Source organism: Mugil cephalus, chromosome 14 (assembly GCF_022458985.1).
Source record: "Mugil cephalus isolate CIBA_MC_2020 chromosome 14, CIBA_Mcephalus_1.1, whole genome shotgun sequence".
NCBI classification, from domain to species: Eukaryota; Metazoa; Chordata; class Actinopteri; order Mugiliformes; family Mugilidae; genus Mugil; species Mugil cephalus.
In genome coordinates, this window is record NC_061783.1 from 13,456,484 (window position 1) to 13,475,806 (window position 19,323).

The following is a 19,323-nucleotide window of genomic DNA, read 5'->3' on the forward strand; positions in this document are numbered from 1 at the left end:
ATAATTTGACACCAAAACACAGATGCAATAAAATGAATTGACAGTTTTATTGTTTAAGGATATGCATTTACATGCACATTATGAAGCAAATAATTAGTAAATATACATGTATACATGTTCAAACAGCACAAGCTTCTTGATACCAAATTTGGATACAGAGCTGGCACTGGTCTTCAAACAATAATATAAACTCAGAGGAGTATTCTGCAACCAGAGGCTTTCAAGGTGCATCAAAACGTCGCACCGAGCTTTGATGGCTACACACAGCAGGGACTGGACGTGGTTGCTGTCACCGAGCCCTGATGCTGAATACTTTGGATAAAAGGTGTTTTATTGCCAATATGCGCCGGTCTTTCTCTTTACAGACTCGACAAGTTCGGAGACTTTGGCTACCTCAGGGGAAACGTTTTAAAAATGTCTTCAGCCCAAACAAATGTTTTGGTTTGAATGAACTGCCCCACGATGAGTGAATTTCAACAGGTGCTGTCAAATCTGTCATGAATTATTTCCGTCAGGAGTCAGTGGCACTGAGAGCAGTCTTTGGAAGGCTGAAGGTATAACACAATTAATACTCTCATGATTTTTATGTTTATCATTTGAAGACGTACAGAATGAAGAAATAAAAGTGGAAAAAAAGAGAAAAAAAACATACGCAGAAATACCCCCCTCCCACAAAAAAAGGCACTATAGGTTTGACGAATATAAAATCATCTGCATCAATCATGTGCAAGTATTTAAGAAAAAACATCCCGTAGTTAAAATACACCCAGAGCTCTGAATCAACTATTTAACATTATCACTGTACATTCAATACGGAATATTGACTAAGAAGTGTGTGTGTGCTCGGATACAAGAGAGAAGCTTCTCATTGCACAACAAAATAATTTTTGATAGAAAGTTCACTCGTTTCCTGACTTCACACTTTATTGTATCGTGACTGAAAGCTATTTTTTTTATATTATTGCGAATATTGTTTGGTTGACTTTCCAGTTTTAGTGAATTTATAAGAAACAAATTGCCAAATTTTAAAAATCAGGCTTCACGTTCATAAGGAGTAACTTCCCTTTCTTGAATGCGACTACAATGATTCCACAAGTGACTAAAAACTGCAGTGATCATTTTGCGTTTGCACAGGTGTAAAATGAATAAAAAAATATTGTTCATCAGTGCAGACCGGCTTGTGAAGAAAGAATTACTGCAAGGTGGCCGCTGGTTACATAATGCAAGGCTACACATTCTGTCTTTTGTCAACACAGTTCCCATCTGATTATATTAAAAAGTTTGGACCCAACACAGGGCTTCAACATTAAAACTGACTTTCCCAAAATGGAAAATAAAAATAGGCAAACACAAAAAAAAAACAACAACAACAAAGAGTCACATTTTAAACAAAAGCATCCACTGACATTTTTTTTTAGTATATGTGATTATGAAACATCTGCTACTGTATGAACTGGTCCCTCTCAGATTTCCATGTTCGCTTTAACGAACCGAGGAAAACCAGGTTTTTGCAGATGTGATATGATGAAGGAGAAAAGGTTTTTTTTTTTTAATCATAGCAGCTACATTTACTGACGAAAAGACAATCTGACATTTTACTTGCTTTACTTTGCTCAATTCCAGCTTTATCAGTTCTGCTTTTTGCCAGCATCGGGAAAAGGCTGAAAAGGTTCGGCCCGGGATCTCTGCAACATCCCACGAACATCTGAGAACCTGCTTTCCACCTGTCCAATTACATTCCCCTCTACTTACGCTAGGCCTCGTTGCCCCACTTTGAATTCGCCTGCTTATCCTGTCACAACCAAACACTTCACTGTGCTCCTCGTTAACTTCATCCACAAATCTCTCTCCAACTTAGACCTCGACCCTCCCTCAACCGAAGGAATAACGTAATATTCCCGCCTTAAACCCTCATCATCACCAGATTCCCAATATACATTGAGGAGCTGGCTGATAAAGCTAACCGAGCCTGTAGTGGTAAAGAGTTTCTTTAGATGTCCGTTTGTATGCAGCGCTTCCTCCTCGGGCTTACGGGCTGCACAGCAGTGTTGCTGGTGGCCTCTGTAACGTTCTCATCCTTCTCCGGCTCGGCAGCGCTGACCACGTCCTCGCTGATGTACAGAAAGGTCCCCCTGCTTCCGTCTTTTGGTGAGGGAGGGGGCGACGACGATGACAGCAGGCGGTGGGCGAAGGCCGCGTGGCCGCTCTGAGACGGGACGTGCTCCAGGCGGTCGTGCTCCACCTCGGGCATGGGCGGGACGTCGCCGAGGGCGGCGGCGGGGAGGTGGGGGTCCAGCTGGGAGGAGCAGTGTGGGCGAGCCGGCCTCGAGGTTTCGGGTTCCGAGCAGCTGAGCTCCGACGAGAAGTGGCTGCAGTGCGAGTCGGCCACGGAGTGGATGCTGCCGCTCAGGGACGGTGAGTCGAACTCGGAGGAGTTGGTGCTGCGCTGCTCCACATCCCCTTGTGTTTGGTTCATTTTTGTTTCTCCCGCGCAGCTGCTGGCTCTTTTCCACTGCTTACCTTTGCCCTTTTTGCCCCCTGAAGTGGAGTGGTCCTTTGACCGAGGGGAAGAGGGGCAGCAGTGGTTTCCGTGTTGGGCGCAGCCGGTGCAGGTGGAAGGACACGAATAAGGGCCCGTGCTGCCGTTATCTCCTTTATGGTCGGCGGTGCTGCTGCTACAGCTGGCTTCATCCAGGCTGCTGCTGCCGCTGCAGTGTCGCACCTTCTCCTGTTTGGACTCGTCCGCCTGCACCTCCAGACTGTTATCTCTGCAAAATAAGATAAAAAGAAATGTAACTTGTCAGTTTTGTCATTTATTAAAACTTTGCAGAGAAGCTGCGACACCCTGACAACACACAACAGGTTAAAAGTAGGACAACCACACTAAGACAGCTGACCTCTCCAGAGGCATGTAGGCATTGAGGATGGACCCGGCCATGGCTTTTGTGCTCGCATTGTCGCTGATCGTCCCCAGACTGACGGTGGCCGACTCTCCGCTGAGACTGCAGCGTTCCTTCTGGACATCAGCCTGCACTTCCATCCTGAGACAAGCAGCGAACAGTCACTTATCCACTCTAGAAGAACACAACCATCTACTGCAAAAATTCCTTGACCACCTCTAAATCTGCATGTCCACTGAAATATATACAGTATCGTAGTATTCGTAGTTGGGGGGTATCTGAAGCCATAATGCAAGAGTGAATTACCGGTTGTAGCAGCTTCCAGACAGGCTGCCGGTGATGCTGGTCCCAGCGAGGGCCGTGGTGCTGGCGTTGTCGCTCATGTTGTCTCGCTGCGCGGAGCTCACGCCGCAGCGCTCCATGTGGCTCCCACTGACACTGAGGCTCAGGCCCGTCAGCCCGCCAACACTCGCCCCGTCTCCGAGGCTGGGATTGTTGAGCCGGGTCTCCGCCACTGAGGTCGTGTCTGAGCAGGGGAAGCGAGCGCAGGGGAAAATCAAACACGATGAAATATACTGAATCTACAAGTTGAGTATTTATAAATCATTAGATGTGAGGAAGTGTCGTCGTTGTGCACATAGAAAGGTTAAAGTCTCCGGCGTCATTTGGATTCACTACTGTTATTGTCAGTGTTGACAGAAGCCGAGAGAAACACAGTCTGTCTCTCGACACCTCGACGTGACACAGCTGTCACAGCCCCACAGAGCGTCAGTTGCTTTTTTTTTTCCTTTCTGTCTCACTCAATCATCCTCCCACACCTCAAATACTTGACTGTTAAGCTCATGAAGTGTTGCTGCATTGTATAGACAAAAGAGGACAAGGACACACAAAAGGTGCTGCTGAGAGATGCAGGTGTTGGTGCCAAACACACATACCAAACCCCATTGTTCCACTCCTACAAACTGGTATTTCAAACATTCACGCTGGTCTAGACCTAAAGCAGCCCTCAAATTAAGAGCACATGGACGCACACGTTTGTGAAACAGTAAACAATAAAAGTGTCTTTCATGTAGATAGAAGGTCTCACCTGTGGCTGCCACCCCGCTCCCTATGTTCTCATTTTCGTCGTCGAACTCGATTCGAACCCCTTTGCCGTTGCCGGCAGACACTCCGCAGCCGCCGCTCCGGCACAAGGAGATCGGGACAACTCCGTAGACGTAAGCGAGCATGATGGGAACGCCGATTCCTGCACGACACGTTGAAAAGGATGAGTCCGAAATCTAGCATTTCTCGGAATAGATGTTATTGTTTTTAAGGTCAAGGACCCCCAAACTGATGGAGAGATTAAGAAGGGACCCCCTACCTACTATATGTGTTCTATATTAAACTAGTGCAAATTATAAACACATTATTATTATCATTCAATATTAAGCTGTTCAAATAATACACAGGTTCACGAAGTGACCCATTTTGCCCTCAGTAGTTGGCTGGCATGTTAATGTGTGTTTAAAGAAATTTTAAGTTGTAGGAGAAATAAAAAAGTGTCTAATCAACCAAAGATTTTATGACCCTGCAGTACCTCCTCTGCAGACCCCCTGTTAAAGATCTGTGATATAAAGAGTTTAATCCCTTATGTCACTGACCCACCAAGAAATCCCTTTTCCACTTTTATAATATTAATATATTTAAATTCATTGAGAAGTGGAACAAATAAAAAAAATTTAAAAAATTAAATTTCTTACCAACAGTGACTGCAGCGACCACGGGAGACACGATCACAGACAGCGTCACGCCTCCGGCTATCACCAAGTTCCTCTTGTGTTTGGAGATGTCCTTGCCCTCGTAGCGATTGTGGATCTGATGTGGTAAAATTGTTTTTATTTTTAGATAGTATTTCTGTGCAGAAAATCACACCACAAAGATTCCTTCACTCCATCTTCCTAAAAACAAGACGTGCTCCATTCATCTAGAAACTTCACGCAGCACTTTATAACGAGCTGGATTTATGACATGATTGGTGTGAAAGTACACACGGGATAGGGCATTTAGATTAGGAACGTGTAATAAGCGATGGTTGGTTGTTTATTGCACCTGTACCACTGTCACCTCTGTTCCCATTTCTCTGAATAAGCTGTGACCACAGCTGTTCCAGATTGTTTCTGGGTCTCCTCACCTTTCTGCCCACATAAACTGGGATGCCAATGATCATCGCGGGGATGGCGATGCCGGCAATGAGGGCGATACCCACGGGGGCCCCCACCAACGTGCCGAGCTGCCACAGAATCTTCTTCTTCCTGCTCCAGGGCTTCTTCCCCCAAAAGGTGCAGCCAGACGGACTGAGAGGATGTGAGAGAGAGGAAATGGTTTGTTAGGGGTTAAGACAGAAATGCTGCGTGTGTGTGTGTGCATCACTGTAACAACTAATACTGAAAAAACTAATTTCACTATAAGTGCGATGATTCTGAAGCTGGCAAATGTTCGATTTTGTGGTAAATGATCTTTAAAACTCAATCCCACCTTAAGTAGTGCAGGTCAGAGATCTCCTTCATGCACAGCCAACAAAACTCACAGCCGCACACGGCGCAGGTCATGTGATTACAGCTCCCATCGTTCATCTTGATGATGTAGGCGGCACAGCGAGGGCATGGCTTGATGTCATCTCCTGGTGCAGGTTGATTGAGTTATTTATTTGTTTACTTTAGTTACAATTCATGGAGCATGTCGTATGCAATGTCGTATAAAGGGGGACTGGACCAGTAACACAATAGCTTGTTAACTTATAAATGACGGCAACTCTAAATGTTTCTATTTGTTCTAGTGCTGAGAAGTACATTATGAAAGTGTTTGCATTTAATGAACTGAACGACTTCAAAACATTTTATGAAGCCAGACGTTTGTTTAGAAAAACAAGTGGAATTTCTGAATATTTCTTGGTCTCAGTGTTGTGTTACTGTATATCCACAACTCTTACTAAAACTGTGTGAACCCAGTTTGCAGTTAATGTCTTCAATGTATTTTCTACACTTTGCAAATTCATCCCATGGGCCACATCAGACCCTCTGGAGGGCCGTGCAAAGGCGGAGTTGAAGAAGATGTAAGACAGATCAGGTTAGTCTACATTCATTTCGTGTAAGTATGTATCCGTATGTTACCTGCGGCTCCGCTCTCTTGGCTGTAGCTGAGCGAGGACGACCTGAAGCTCCTCAGCCGCAGGCTCTGGGCCCTCTGCTGCCGCGCCGTGTCACATGTCTGGTTGGGATGCCACAGCTGTTTGCAGTGGTAGCAGAACTCCGTCCCGCAGCCCTCGCGCCCACAGGTGATCTTCGGGCAGCTGGCGCAGCCGAACGCAATGACTGCGTATCTGAAAACAAAAAAAAAACACATCCAAAATGGTGGTTGTTAAGTCAGAGGGCGGCGTAGGGGTGTAGTAGTGGAGCACGACACCAGGGGTCAGCAGGGCTGAAATGGTCACGGAGTGAAGCGAAGGAGCAGTTTCTGACGTGATCTGCGTGTGACCGCCGCCGCCGACGTCCTCAGGAATCTACCACCTGGCCGGCTCGAAATCTGGGTGAGCGCCCGTCACCGTAGCAACCACCATCAATCATTTCAGTGGTTTGTTTGAGAACGGTTCACGGCACGGCACGGCGCGGCCCGAGACAAGGTCCAAAGTTATAAATACGCAAATCTAAAAACAACTTGACCAAGTGACACGATTAAAAAAAAAATATATATCAGTGTGGCATTAGTCATTTGCACTCGCCAGTTCATTAGGTACACGAGTGAAAATGAAAATGAAAGCTTTCAGCTTTATGAAGGTCACGGTGTTAAACGTTTGCTTAAAATAACCCGGAGAGATGTTGATTCAACTGTTACTATTTTAACTTCTACTATTTTTGACAAGTCATGGGTTTGGATTAAAAAAAAAGACAGAAACACTTTAGCGTTTATTTCAGTCCAGTTCAGCAGCTCCTCGTACTACATCTTCCTAAATGATAATCCAGGTGACTTACTTTTCATAACTTATCTCACCTCTCTGACACAGGTTCACCATAAACCAAAAATTATCAGTCATAAAGATAAGATTTATAAGTGCAGGACTGTAGTATTAGAAACCATTCATTCACTAGTTCACCCAATGAACTGGAAAGTGAGGGTATATCCACTTAATGCCTCATACACATGGGGAAACATGCAATACACAAAATACACTTGTGTCCAGATGGCGCCTTAAATGCTGCGTACGTACGACGCCTTTAGTTACACGCAGCGATTGTCGTAGCCAGCACGTATCACCCACCGTGGTTATCAAAGGAACATTAGGAACAGACGATAAGGAAGAGCAAACACTCTGACGTACGATGTCGACAGCACCGTGCAACAGCTCTGCAGTGGGAATCGTATGTAGCACAGAGGCCAGGTCTCAGAAACCCCTCAGCTGATCCTCTCTATAATCACACGCAACAGTATCTGGACGGAGAAAAGCCTGCACTTAAACAAGCTGCTTATTCAGTTGAGAGCAAATGCGCCGAAAAAAAATATTTTAACTAAGTAAGCAGACGCGGCGGCGTCAGCTGATGTGCACGCCTCGCCCACTGGCACCGGCGCACACGTTAACTTAGTCGAAATCTCGGTTGAAATGAGATAAGTGTTTAATAAACGGGCAAACATCAGCTGATACCAGAGACGCAACAACAGAAAGAAAAACGCCAGCGACCCGCGAGAGATTTACGTTTTTCCTGCGAGATGAGTTGAACTGGCGTCATTTTAAACCTTAAAACCCAGACAGAGAGATAATAAATATTTAATGCACTTATGAAATTATTCACAATTCATCACCACATTAGCGGTGGTATTTGAACGCAACAGAGGTCTTTGACTAGACAAACCGTATGTCAGGCCAGAATTTACATAAAGGTAATTTAAATTTCCTCGGGGCTTTCCTCTGGGTAAAGATTTCCTCTTTCTCACCGGGAAGTTGAAACACTAAAAGCGAAAGTCAAAAGTGAGAAAGGTCCTGATTAACGATAAACAACAATCATTCTCAGAGCTGATGTATTTGACAGCCCAGCAGCAGAGGTCATGCATGCGCCAAAAAAAAAAAAATGCCAGTTTCCAGACAGTCCCACTAACACCTTGGTGAGGTGAACTCATGACATGTTGTGCAGAAGCTGTAAACTGGACCTTTTGGCGTTTTTATTACTAGTTTGTGTTTTTTCACACATACGTTACAGTTTCACAGCTTAATTCCCGTTCGGTTGCTCTAAACATGTTGTGACACAAATCGTGTCAGACCACACACGTAGACCTGCTTTTGTATTTGATTTGCTATTTTTTTTTATGTATTTAATGCGTATTCAATATAATTTAACTGTCCTTAAACTATACGCTGCTGCAAATTCCCCCAATATGAGATAAATTAACTCAAAACACAATACATGAACCTGCTGTGAAGTCAGCTAAAATGCAGCCTGCGTGAAAACTCATCTCTTTATGTAAAAAAGGATTCCCACATATGAACCAACCTCTGATCTGATCAGCAAAGTCCAACAACTCGAGGGCACTGTTACACAACAACAAAGAGCGAGAGCATTAACCGGCGGAGAGCGTGGCCGCGAGCCAGAGCTGAGCTCTTTGGTGGTTGCGAGCAAGAAGAGTTGCGACAAATTCATGAAAGAGCCATTATTCCCGCAGACAATGATCGGCAGTGTTGATGCAACAAAGCCAAGAGAAAGACAGAGATGAGCATGAAACCCCTTTGCCGAGCTCCGAAATCGCGCAGATGTGAACCAATGATGAGCGAATGCTGTGACCTTCTGGAGCCAAAATAATACATTCATATTATTAAGGAATACAGGTGTGTTGTGTACACAGTTGTGGTCTTGGCCCACGTAGCAGGTGAAGCAGATGACCACGAGACCAGAGAGAGAGAGAGAGAGAGAGAGAGTCGGTCACAGTTCAGGCCCCTGTGAGCAAACTGTTGAGTCTCTACCAGCTGCAAACATATAAAACCCTGACCCGACCTAAACTCTGCACAGTCAGCTCAAAGTAAAAAAAAAAAAAAAAGGAAAAATGGGGAGTTTTTCCTAAATTAAGAAAGAGACTTTCAGAATCGGATCCGACTTGAAGTAAATACTCAGATGTTCACACTTTGGTTGTTATTTAATCAAACAAGGATGCATTAGGGTAACTTTAACTAGATGTTATTAAGCTAAGTTAAGCTAAATGTTATTAACACCAGGCAGCAACTTTATTAACTTTATGAAGATATAAAAATCTACTGTTATAACTAACTTTCTACATAAACCTGACCTAAACATGCACACAACGCACTGTATGAGGTTCCCTTTCGTGATAAACGTGCTCCAGGATATATTTTCTTACAGCCCCGTGACCTTTTTAAACGACGGCCTAGCCTGACAACAAAGGGCATCACTTGCCGCCCTTAGGTCTTTTTTGGATGACTCATTAAGCTGAGGACGTAAGCAGGTCTATTACTGTTGGGAGTTATTTTTAAGTCGAGCATCGACGCAGGAGCCGAGGTGAACTTCAAAGGGCTTCAAAGTTGCAGTCTTGATGTTGCCTTGATGTAGTTTTCTATTTCGGGACGTGCGTATTGGCTTTTATAAAAGCACATCTCGGGAAACTGCAATCAAGATTAAAGATGTCCTGTTTTAGGGAATAACCTCGCAGGCCTCACGCGCTTTGCCGAAAACCTTGCGTCGCACCTGTCTTTTCAAAGCGCCGTCTCACCTTTATCTCCCCGGCTTTCACCTTGCGAGTCATATTTTATGTATATCGCCACCCCGTCCTACTATGTTATTCACCGGGCCGGCCACACAATCCCTCAGATCTGGTTCTTACCCGCAGTCGGGAGCGGGGCACCAGCGGCAGTCGGGTTCGGCCACCAGCCACCTCCTCAGCATGAACTCCTCGTACTTCTCCATGAGGGCCCGGTCTCCCAGGATCATCTGGATGTCGTGGGGATTGAAGCGCTCCGAGCACTCGGGGCAGCTGATGTTGACCCGGGACTCCGAGATCTCGATGCGCAGGTACTGCCGCAGGCAGTCGGCGCACGAGCGGTGGTGGCAGGTCATGATGTCCGGGAAGCGGTCGCGCGTGTGGCGCAGCAGGCACAGGGGGCACTCCAGCAGCTCGGACGAAGACCCCGCCGCCGACGAGGTCGACGCCACGTCCGCCGGAGACGGGGTCGAGGCTTTGTCTTGGACGGCCTCCGGCTGGACGCTCTCGGCGCCGGCGACGCCGTCCGCCCCGGCCGCGGCCTGCGGCGTCCTCGACTTGCGCTTGGCGTCGCGCTCGGGCCGGCGGCGCCGCCCGAAGAGCGCGTGGAGGGACAGGCGGCGCTTCTTGGGAGTCTTTCTAAGCGAGGGGAGGCTGACGGAGGAGGCGGCGGAGTGGATGTCTCGCTCCGAGCCCGCGCTGCCATGTTGCTGCTGGTGCAAACTGCTCATCACGCCGGAAGGGGCGCCACTCGTGCTACAACCAGAAATCACCACATCGGGAGAGGAGACTGGGCAGGGTGGTGATGGGAAGGAAGTTAGAAAGGGAGGGGGAAAAGGTTGACTAGGGAAGGGAGCTGGACTTGTGTTGGCTAGGACATGGTAGCAAGAACGTGGTATAGGAGGTCTACAAGTCAGTGAAGTGGTCGGTCTCTGGTTTAAATCACAGTGATTTACAGGTTCTGTTGAGGCTGTGGATGTTCTGAAGTAGGACACAAACCTGTGAGAAAGAAAAAAAAAAGAGCAGATCAGTTGCTGTGCCAAAGCTGAAAGCATTAAAGTTTAATGTTCTGCTGCAAAAACAGACACACTGGGAAGAAACCTGCATCGACTGGAGATGAAACAATTAAAACACGACTCCAAATTAAGAAAGACATCAGCGAAGCAATAGTTAAAAGAGTCTTCGAGCTGCGCCTGTTTCTTCAGGCGTGTCTTCTGCGCAGCTGAGTGCGTGCGTGTTATTCTGCTCGCATCATCGGCTGCGCGCTTTCCCCTGAGTGTACATTAGTCAAGTGTAGGCAAAACAAGACAGAATCCTGAGCGTTCCCACCATGGATCTCGAGCGCTGCAGACGGCCACAGCTGCTGCGTCGGCGTGCCTCTAGAGGAACCACACCTCGCTTCAAGTGCTTTCACTGCTCATCTGTACAGTGCAAACAACTTGAAGCGCACCTCTTCACATGTGGAATCATTGTGCAAGAGCAGTTTGTAGTGGAGGCGAAGGGGTTTTCGAGGGGTGAGGGAATAAAATAAACAAGCTGACCAAAAGGTCGAGTTTGTATATTTTTGCAAAAACGCTCAACAAATCTTTAAAATCAAGGTTCGTGTGCTGTAGTTTATTTGCCTCTTCCGAACAACACACAGGGAGATGATTTCCATCTTTATTTCCACTCGTCGCTATAATTAAACCAGCAAGAAAGTGAACGTCTGTCTCTGTGATGACCGTACGTTAAGCATTTCAAAGGCCTATCTAAATAAACAATAAGATGATTTCCCCTGGCTGCTCCGCACAGTGTGTTTGTGCCTGTCTTTGCCATTAGGGACTAATTTCAGGAAAAATTCCAGCTGGAGCCAAAAGGTAACTAATTAACAAAGGCTTCTTGCAAATCTCAACTGAGGCAACAATCCTGCAGAGCACAAATGGTCGTTCTCATAACCTACAAACCTCAGACTGACTGGCTGAGGGGTTTTCCAGCCTTGATCTGACGCAGTAGCAGATCCGAGCTTTTACTACGTACTTAGGTGGGAGAGTTTTCAAAAACAGGCTTTTAGCTGCATAGCCCCAAAGCCAGATGCAGTTTTGTGCCTTGACTGCATTTATTGAGACACTGACGTGGTTTCTTCCTGCTTACCAGGGCCATCTGGGTCACTATGCACACACACTAATAGGTCGGACTAAGCCGACTGGAGGTTGGCTCCAAAAGCAAACCTCCACAGACCTCCACGTTAAAGGCATCTGAAAATTCAGGATCTAAAAATTAGACATAATTAGGCCACGTTTACTCAAATCTGATTTTTGGGTGAAGCTGCATGAGCCTCAGGCCGACCATCATGATGGATACACGCCCAATAATAATTGTGGCCTTAGTGAGTGACGCCTCGGCTCCATTTACCTTTTGTCCATTTTTGAATCAGCACTTGGCCTAGTGCTATTTCTAAATATACATTATTATTATTATTATTATTATCATCATAATTTTTGCATTCAATAATGAGTTATCCCTTATCCCTTTACCAAAATGTGTTGGATTCATGTTAATGTGGTTTTAAGTTAATTTAAAATGAAATTAAAAAAATTTAAAAAATGTAAAAAAAAAAGAAAAAAGTCTAATCAACCAAAGACTTTGCGACGCCCCTGCAGTACCTCTGCAGACTCCCTAGAGGGCGCGGGACTCCAAACATGCTCACCATCGCTCCCATGTTGTGACCTCGCCTTTATATACAGCCTATGGACGCGACACAGCTGCACAAACACAAAGCGGTCACTCGATTTGCAATTGAGATGCCCTCCAATGCCAGGTGTACGCTCTCAGTCTATCTCAACTACAACATAATGCATTTGAGGCGTAAGGTCTGAACGTGACCTACATCCTGCTGGGAAGTTGTTGCGTTATTGCAGTGTGCTGGGAAGGAATGAAAGATATCAGCAGCTTGACTTTTTGATAAGACAGAATGTCTCGGAGAGAATCAGCGCCATCAAATAAAGTGTTGCATTTGTTTTAGTGTTGGAGCAAAACTTAATAATAACAAACTGACGAGCCCCGCGTCTTTATTTGTACTCCTACACAACGAGCTACAATGGAAAAGCTTCAACACAAAATGACAGCAGGATGTTTTAGAGACTACGGGTCATTTCCAAAGCTGGTTAATGACTCACGGCATTGTCTGCTCTGTCCTGCATCAACACTGGATGAGTTACTCCTTAAAGTCTCCACGAGCTGCTCACAGTTTTCAACTTACATTAAAACGACAACTGAATTATAGCTTATAAACCTAGACAAGGCATCTACGGTGACATCTATTAGGTCACTTTACGAACAAAACAGATGTCATCTACATGGTCTTTGGTGTGCGAAATAATACTTACTCAGATATCATCAATTCACCCTTCGTCTGTTCAATGCTGCATCTCTGGAAGTGACTTTAACTTGCTGATGCTCCTATAAGCTGTGTTTTGTGTGAGTACATTTAATGTCATGTTAACATATATAGTTAGCTGTGACCTAAAGATAAATGAGCTGAAAATAAAACGTGTAAACCATAATTGCATCTCATCAAGCCATTAACACTGCAGCCAAGCTGTAAAGGGATAATGTGTTTTAATTGCCGGCTCCGAAAACCGACGTTTGTCCCTTTAAAAAATTTAAGCGACGCAAAAACACCGGGCAACATGAGATCATTTGTAGAGAGATGTTTTAGTAACAGGATTTCCATCCTTGAGTATGAGGGTTCGCAGCTGCAGAAAATGAGTTTCTAATCATTAGACCAGTCACCCCGAACATAACAGTCCACACGGAGGCTCTTAAGTGATGCCTTAACACCGCACTGAGTGAACTAATCGAGTCCTGCGAGCGAGAGGAAATTTTTAACGAGACACAAGAGCAATTTCGTGCAAGCCACAAGTCAATGTGAAATTACACTCCCCGGGAGTAATTAAACTGGAAAATCCTGCCTCTGCAATATACCGACAGTGAGTGGGACTTTCCATGTGACTGAGGTCAGTGTGTGTGTGTGTGTGTGCATTTGTGTGAGATGCATGTATTCAAGTTCTGTGGCTCAGGGGCATTCACTGGCAACCACAGTTTACACACACTGGGACGGTGTCCCAATTCATGAGACAACCCCCGGGGCAAGCAGTCTGCTGCGGCAGAAGAAATGGTTTTCAATCTTCTGTCAGCTCTGAACAGAAATCACTAGGTTTTGCATCAGCTTGCGCTATTTTATGACTAGCACTGTGGGGTGATTCAAACCGGCTTCGCTTCTGCTGCAGACACGGGTTAACACGAGGTCACCGAGTTGCATTTTTTTTTTGGGGGGGGGGGGGGGGGGGTCGCTCTATAATTAATGTGTCAAAATGGAAGGAGGAAAAATAGTAATAAAATGTGTCACGTGGAGCTGTAACGGTAATGGTTTTAACAAGTATACCCCTCAAGACCGCAGAGCAATAACACACTGACTACAGCAGCGCAATAAACAAAATAAATCCAGGTTTCCCTCGCCTGTAATTTTTGCAAGGAGACAATTAGGCGCACGACCAAACTATGCTGGAACATTTACGGCTCTGAGACTGCACCCGGGCACCTCAGAGCATGCTTCACAACTACTTTTTTTTTTAGGCTATTCATAAGCTTCTTCCTGAATATTCACCAATGTAATCAGAAGAGCGGTATCAGGAATAAAACCAGGGAGCAGTAAATTCCCACTCAGTGTTGCAGATTCAATTTTTGCGCTGCAGCTATTCAATAACAAGCATATGACCATGTGCTGACTTGAAAATCTCGCTGAACGGTCCAGTGGTAAGACATCAGCACACGCAAGTGGAATGAGTGAGAATCAGTGGTTTTATTATCCCCGGATTTAAAAATAAACCAGCACAAATGAACGACTACTTGTTGTGCTTGCTGTGTATTCTAACTACTGTTATTTAACAGCACGCGTGCTAGAGTACATGTTCATTATATTAGCTTAGCGGATTTATGGGTTTGGGCCAGCAACACCAAACCATGCGTCAAGGAACTGTTGGCAATGAAGACGGACTGAAGTTTTCTCGTAACTGGACGACAAAGTGGGACTTTAACTCAACGCTAAGACCACAGGCGAAGGCCAGAGCTTTGTGTACGAGCAAATGGTAGAAGTGTATGTTAGTAAATCGTAACGATTTTCTAAGCTCATCATTGATTCAACGTTCGACTAAAAAGCCACAGACGGGAAGAACGACCGGTGCCTCGTCTCAGATGCTAACCAATGGACTGTCTACAGCGCGATAATATCTACCAACATCGATCCAAACCAGCATCTAATAAGGACTGATATTGGGTGGACACTATGTTCCAGTACAAATAAACTTTCTCACCTTCCCACTGAAAGTAACATTTCAAATGTAAATGTGGACTCAAGACAAATGTCCCAGGGGCCTTGTATTTTAAAACAAACAGTCACACCAAAGCTGACATTAAGATAAAAAAAAAAATTCCTGCTGTGTTTCTCACCCGTGAAGTCCAAATTTAGGCAAAGATTAAACACGTCCCTCTGTGGGTTTGCGAGTTTGGTACTTTCTCGCATACAATCGTCATCTTTAAAGACGGTAAATGAGCGGCTCAAAACGTTCTTCGGCTGTGTTCATCGCGTCCGCTAATTTCCGGTGACATTCCAGCATGAGGACAGATTTCCTGGTCATGACAATGCATTGGGTTTTTTTTTTTTTTTTTATGCCGTTCGACCGAGGGACCGCTCCAAGACTGGAAGAGAAACTCTATTGAAAAACTAGTTCTTACATAACTTTGTTTACGCTCCGCATAGAGAAGACATATTTCAGCGTGTGAAACTTTCACTGCCGTCTATAGTATGAAACTCTTCTGTGAAGCGGGGGAAAGGTTACTGCTAGGCTGTCATGTACGCACAGGTGGAGGCCAACTTCCTGTAGAGTAAAGTTGGACTGTAAATCTCCATGTAGCCTATAATATTAACGTTGAGCGGAGAATGCCTCTGATGCAGCTTCAGCACTATTTAGTAAACAGTTGGATTCAGAGCCGAGCGGGCAAGGTAATTTTCCACAGTATCTGGTGAACAATGATGAGGAAACAGCTTTCTGTGAAAGTCAGCACAATGATTGCGTAGTTGCATTCACTGCAGGGTACAAATATCATGCCAATACCAATTTGACATTCATCTCTGTTTTGCACCGTGGAGACAGCAAACAAAGAAACAAGCCTTTATGGATTGTGTTTACAGCTCGGAGAGCAAGAGAAGATTTTTCTCTACATATGAGAACGGCTGAGTTGCTCTGTGGGTTTCCGACAATCAAGGAGAAGAGTCGCGTTAAGGATGGAGAATGGTTATTCTGTAACGTCCAAATGCCCAAATATTATTTATCCCAACGACAGCATGAGTTTCTACTTTCAGGACCTCAGCAGCACACAGCAACGTTATAGTGAATAAAAAGTTAAGACACACATGTGTAGGGCCTCGTGCTTCACATAACGACTTTAAGATAATTATTTCATGTCTGATGTGTTTAGGAAATTTTGAATATTTTGAGGAAGTGACTTGAATGGGCCTGGGACAGTCAGGTATCCCAGAGAGCCTCACGTGGGCGTCATCAAGTACACTTGCAGTTCCAGTTACAGAATGACTCGACTACTTCATGCTAATAATCGTCACATGCGTTGTGACATATCATTGACATTAGTGCATGTTGTGTACAATCTGATGCAAAACTTGGACCCACACAAGCAAACATTGCTCCACTGAAGCAACGAAAGGTCAGAAGCAACATGTGACACTTTTAAAAATACGGAATTTCAAGGTTGATGTAAGACTCTTCCCTTTCCCCGGCCAAACAAGGTGACTCCGTCCTGACGTGCTCAGGTCATCCAATCACAAATTAAATCTGCCGTCCACCCTGAATACTGAGTTGAACAGCCAGTCCAGCGCTGAACTCTGCATGGGTGGCATTCACCAAATGCCACCCAGTCTAAATGATGCACCTCCCGATCGACACACAGCATAAAAGTCTCTTCACTGCCTGTCGCTTCTGCTGAAGGCTTTTCACCCCAAAACAGCGGGGAAGCAGGAAGCAGATGGGTGGCGAGACGGGGAGACAGTCCTGTTCCATTCTGCGCTACAATGAAGGAGGAAAGAGACGGCCACCAAGACCTACTCACAATTCAACAGCAGTGCTGAGGCTCCGCGTGCAACCAAAGCCAGAGATGGCCTGCCTTTAAATGTATTTAGCTGGTAAATTGAAGGCCATGTGTGCGAAATTAGTGGATACAATGGAAGCGCTTCTGATATAGAGTAGAAACCATAGCGAGTAGAAGTCGAAGATAGATTTATTAAAGCATGTTATGATCTCTAGATGTATTTTTGATTATCCCAGGACATCCTAAATGTCAAGATAAAACTTATTATTGGCCCCACTAAAACAACTCTAATTTGGCAGCCAAAAACTTTTGCTGAAGCATCTGTTGTTTGTCCCCAGTGGATGAATGTTTGCAAGAAAAATGACGATAAGTTCTTTGCAAGGGAGCAAAGTTTGCTTCATTTCCCAGCTCAAGGGTCTTGTGTATCTTTGGCACAAGCTGTGTTCTGCCCGTCAGTCAGAGTCACAGTCACAACAGCAATGACAGACGATGACTCGATTACACAAGCAAGACTTTAAATGAAATCTTTTGACCGACTTTAAGCTAGAAGAAAATAAAATAAATAACAGTAAGAATAAGAGTCAAGACTGCGTGGTAGCACACCCAATAAAAATGGTTGAGGAGTTTACATATTAAAATAGTCAACCAGTCACTGAAACTGAGGTGAGTTAGCGTTGAGTTAGACCTTATGGGAGAATTGTTGCGCTCCTTTTTTAGCCCCAGCTCTTTTTTTACGTACAATGGGACACATTTAAAATACCTTACATGTCAAGACTACACCCAAGAACAATACTTTACGTAGGTAGTGATAAATGCCACTGATAAGGCAATGAAGGACGTCTGCATCAAGCACAAATCGGCCAAAATCTTGACTGGTTGTGGTCAAATCTAAAATCACAGAGAAAGCAAACACACCCTGACTCATTTACAGAGCCTCAGCGAGGAATGATTAAGTTAGTGTTCCTACTATAAAAGCCGCAAAGTAAATAAGGAGCCTCTGATATGTTATCTACTCATTAAAACACTGACAGAGTGGCAACAGAAAACATCACCATTAAGTGAACAGTGATACAGAAGCGATGACAATGAACTCATAAACAGCACCCAGAGACATGAAAGGGTGTGAAAGAAAAGCAACCGTTCAAATCTAAACATTATATCATATAAAAATCATAAATATTTAAACAAATCTGCCTATTCAATGTTTTGCTTATCAGTCCAAGTCGGGTTAATTTGTGTCCACTTCCTACTTCACTTCCGACAATGGCAACCGAAACTTTAACAAAAATTTTGGCCTAATTCCGCCCGAAACGAGTAACACAAATGTCTGGATCTTGAAACTTCCTTAGTTAACCTTATCCTTTATTTATCCAAAACAATCGATTCGACAATTGCAGAGATGGAGAAGCAGCCAGAAATGCTAAAGCGGGAATACGCTAAAACCAAGCCGACCAATCACAGCTCTTCGCAGTAGCCTGTAGTTATATTTGTGGGGAGGTGCACGTCAGCTACCTAAGTAGCTAGGTCCGCGTAGAGTCTGCGTCAGTGCGCGCGTTAACGCAGGAGCCTCTGCGTCAATTCAACACAGAAGCATAAATTAGGCATTAGTTGTAATCCGAAACTCGGCACTAGAAAGGCCTCATTTTGTTTACACTTTCCACCTGGCAAAGCAGTGTTAGCGTGTTAGCTTTGAAATCAGATTTGTTTAGCAGGAAGCTGGTGACTAACTTTAATCACCCCAAGAGTTACTGAAGACAAGCTCAGTTACACTATTACCTGCCCGTCAACAGTTAACTCCATTACATGGTTTAATCAAGTAAACTCCGTGGCGTATTAAACTTAATCCCACCCCAGAAGGGGATTTCTGTCCACCTATACTTTACAAGGAAGATTTTACAAGCTAACAAGCTGCTAGCTTCTCAACAGCCTCGTAGAGGAGGAGGAGGAGGAAGTTCTGACCAAATGTTAGCCAGTTCTTCCTTTAAAGCTCCTTTTTATTTTATAAACACTCACCGTATATGTTTCTCGTCGGCTTTGTTTGACTTCACAACAGATGTGTGTACGGTCGTCTCCACTTCTCAGGAAGACATGGTTGAAGATGTGAGGCTGAAAACTTCGTAGGAAGCCGAGGTGCATTCCCCGAGTCTGAGTGTTGTCGTCAAGTCAGAGGACAGAATAAAACAACATCCACACATCCGGTCTGAAATACACTCATTTCACAATACGATTTGTTTTTAAATACATGCTAGTACTAGCATATAAAAAACCCCCAGGTGCTTGTAAAACAAATAGAAATGAGTTCGAGTATTGGCTGTTTAAAAACAAAATTAATGTTGAATTATTATGCATATTAATATTAGGCTTCCTTTTATTGTCAATACACATTACAATAAACAGCTCATGCATACACAATACAAGCATCAGGAATAATTTGAAGAAAGTGCGTTGCACATGTTAATAAACGATATTGCGCAGGTTGAGGAGCTATTAGTTTTCATGTCGTTATTATAAATGCACTAAAAACTTAGCATTCATTTTCTGGTTG

General features: G+C 44.6%; 1 protein-coding gene across 1 annotated transcript; it reads right to left on the reverse strand.

Annotated features, from left to right (window-relative positions):
- Window positions 1-23: 23 nt before the first annotated feature.
- Window positions 24-18,935, reverse strand: LOC125019533 (E3 ubiquitin-protein ligase RNF19A-like). Its single transcript, XM_047604352.1, has 10 exons — window positions 18,792-18,935; window positions 9,762-10,637; window positions 6,053-6,261; window positions 5,418-5,562; window positions 5,074-5,236; window positions 4,643-4,757; window positions 3,988-4,146; window positions 3,207-3,426; window positions 2,898-3,041; window positions 24-2,768 (listed from the first exon to the last, which is right to left on the reverse strand). The coding sequence occupies exons 2-10, from the start codon at window positions 10,367-10,369 to the stop codon at window positions 1,991-1,993; spliced, it is 2,541 nt and encodes an 846-aa protein (XP_047460308.1). The 5' UTR covers window positions 10,370-10,637; window positions 18,792-18,935; the 3' UTR covers window positions 24-1,990.
- Between the last annotated feature and the right edge of the window lie 388 nt (window positions 18,936-19,323).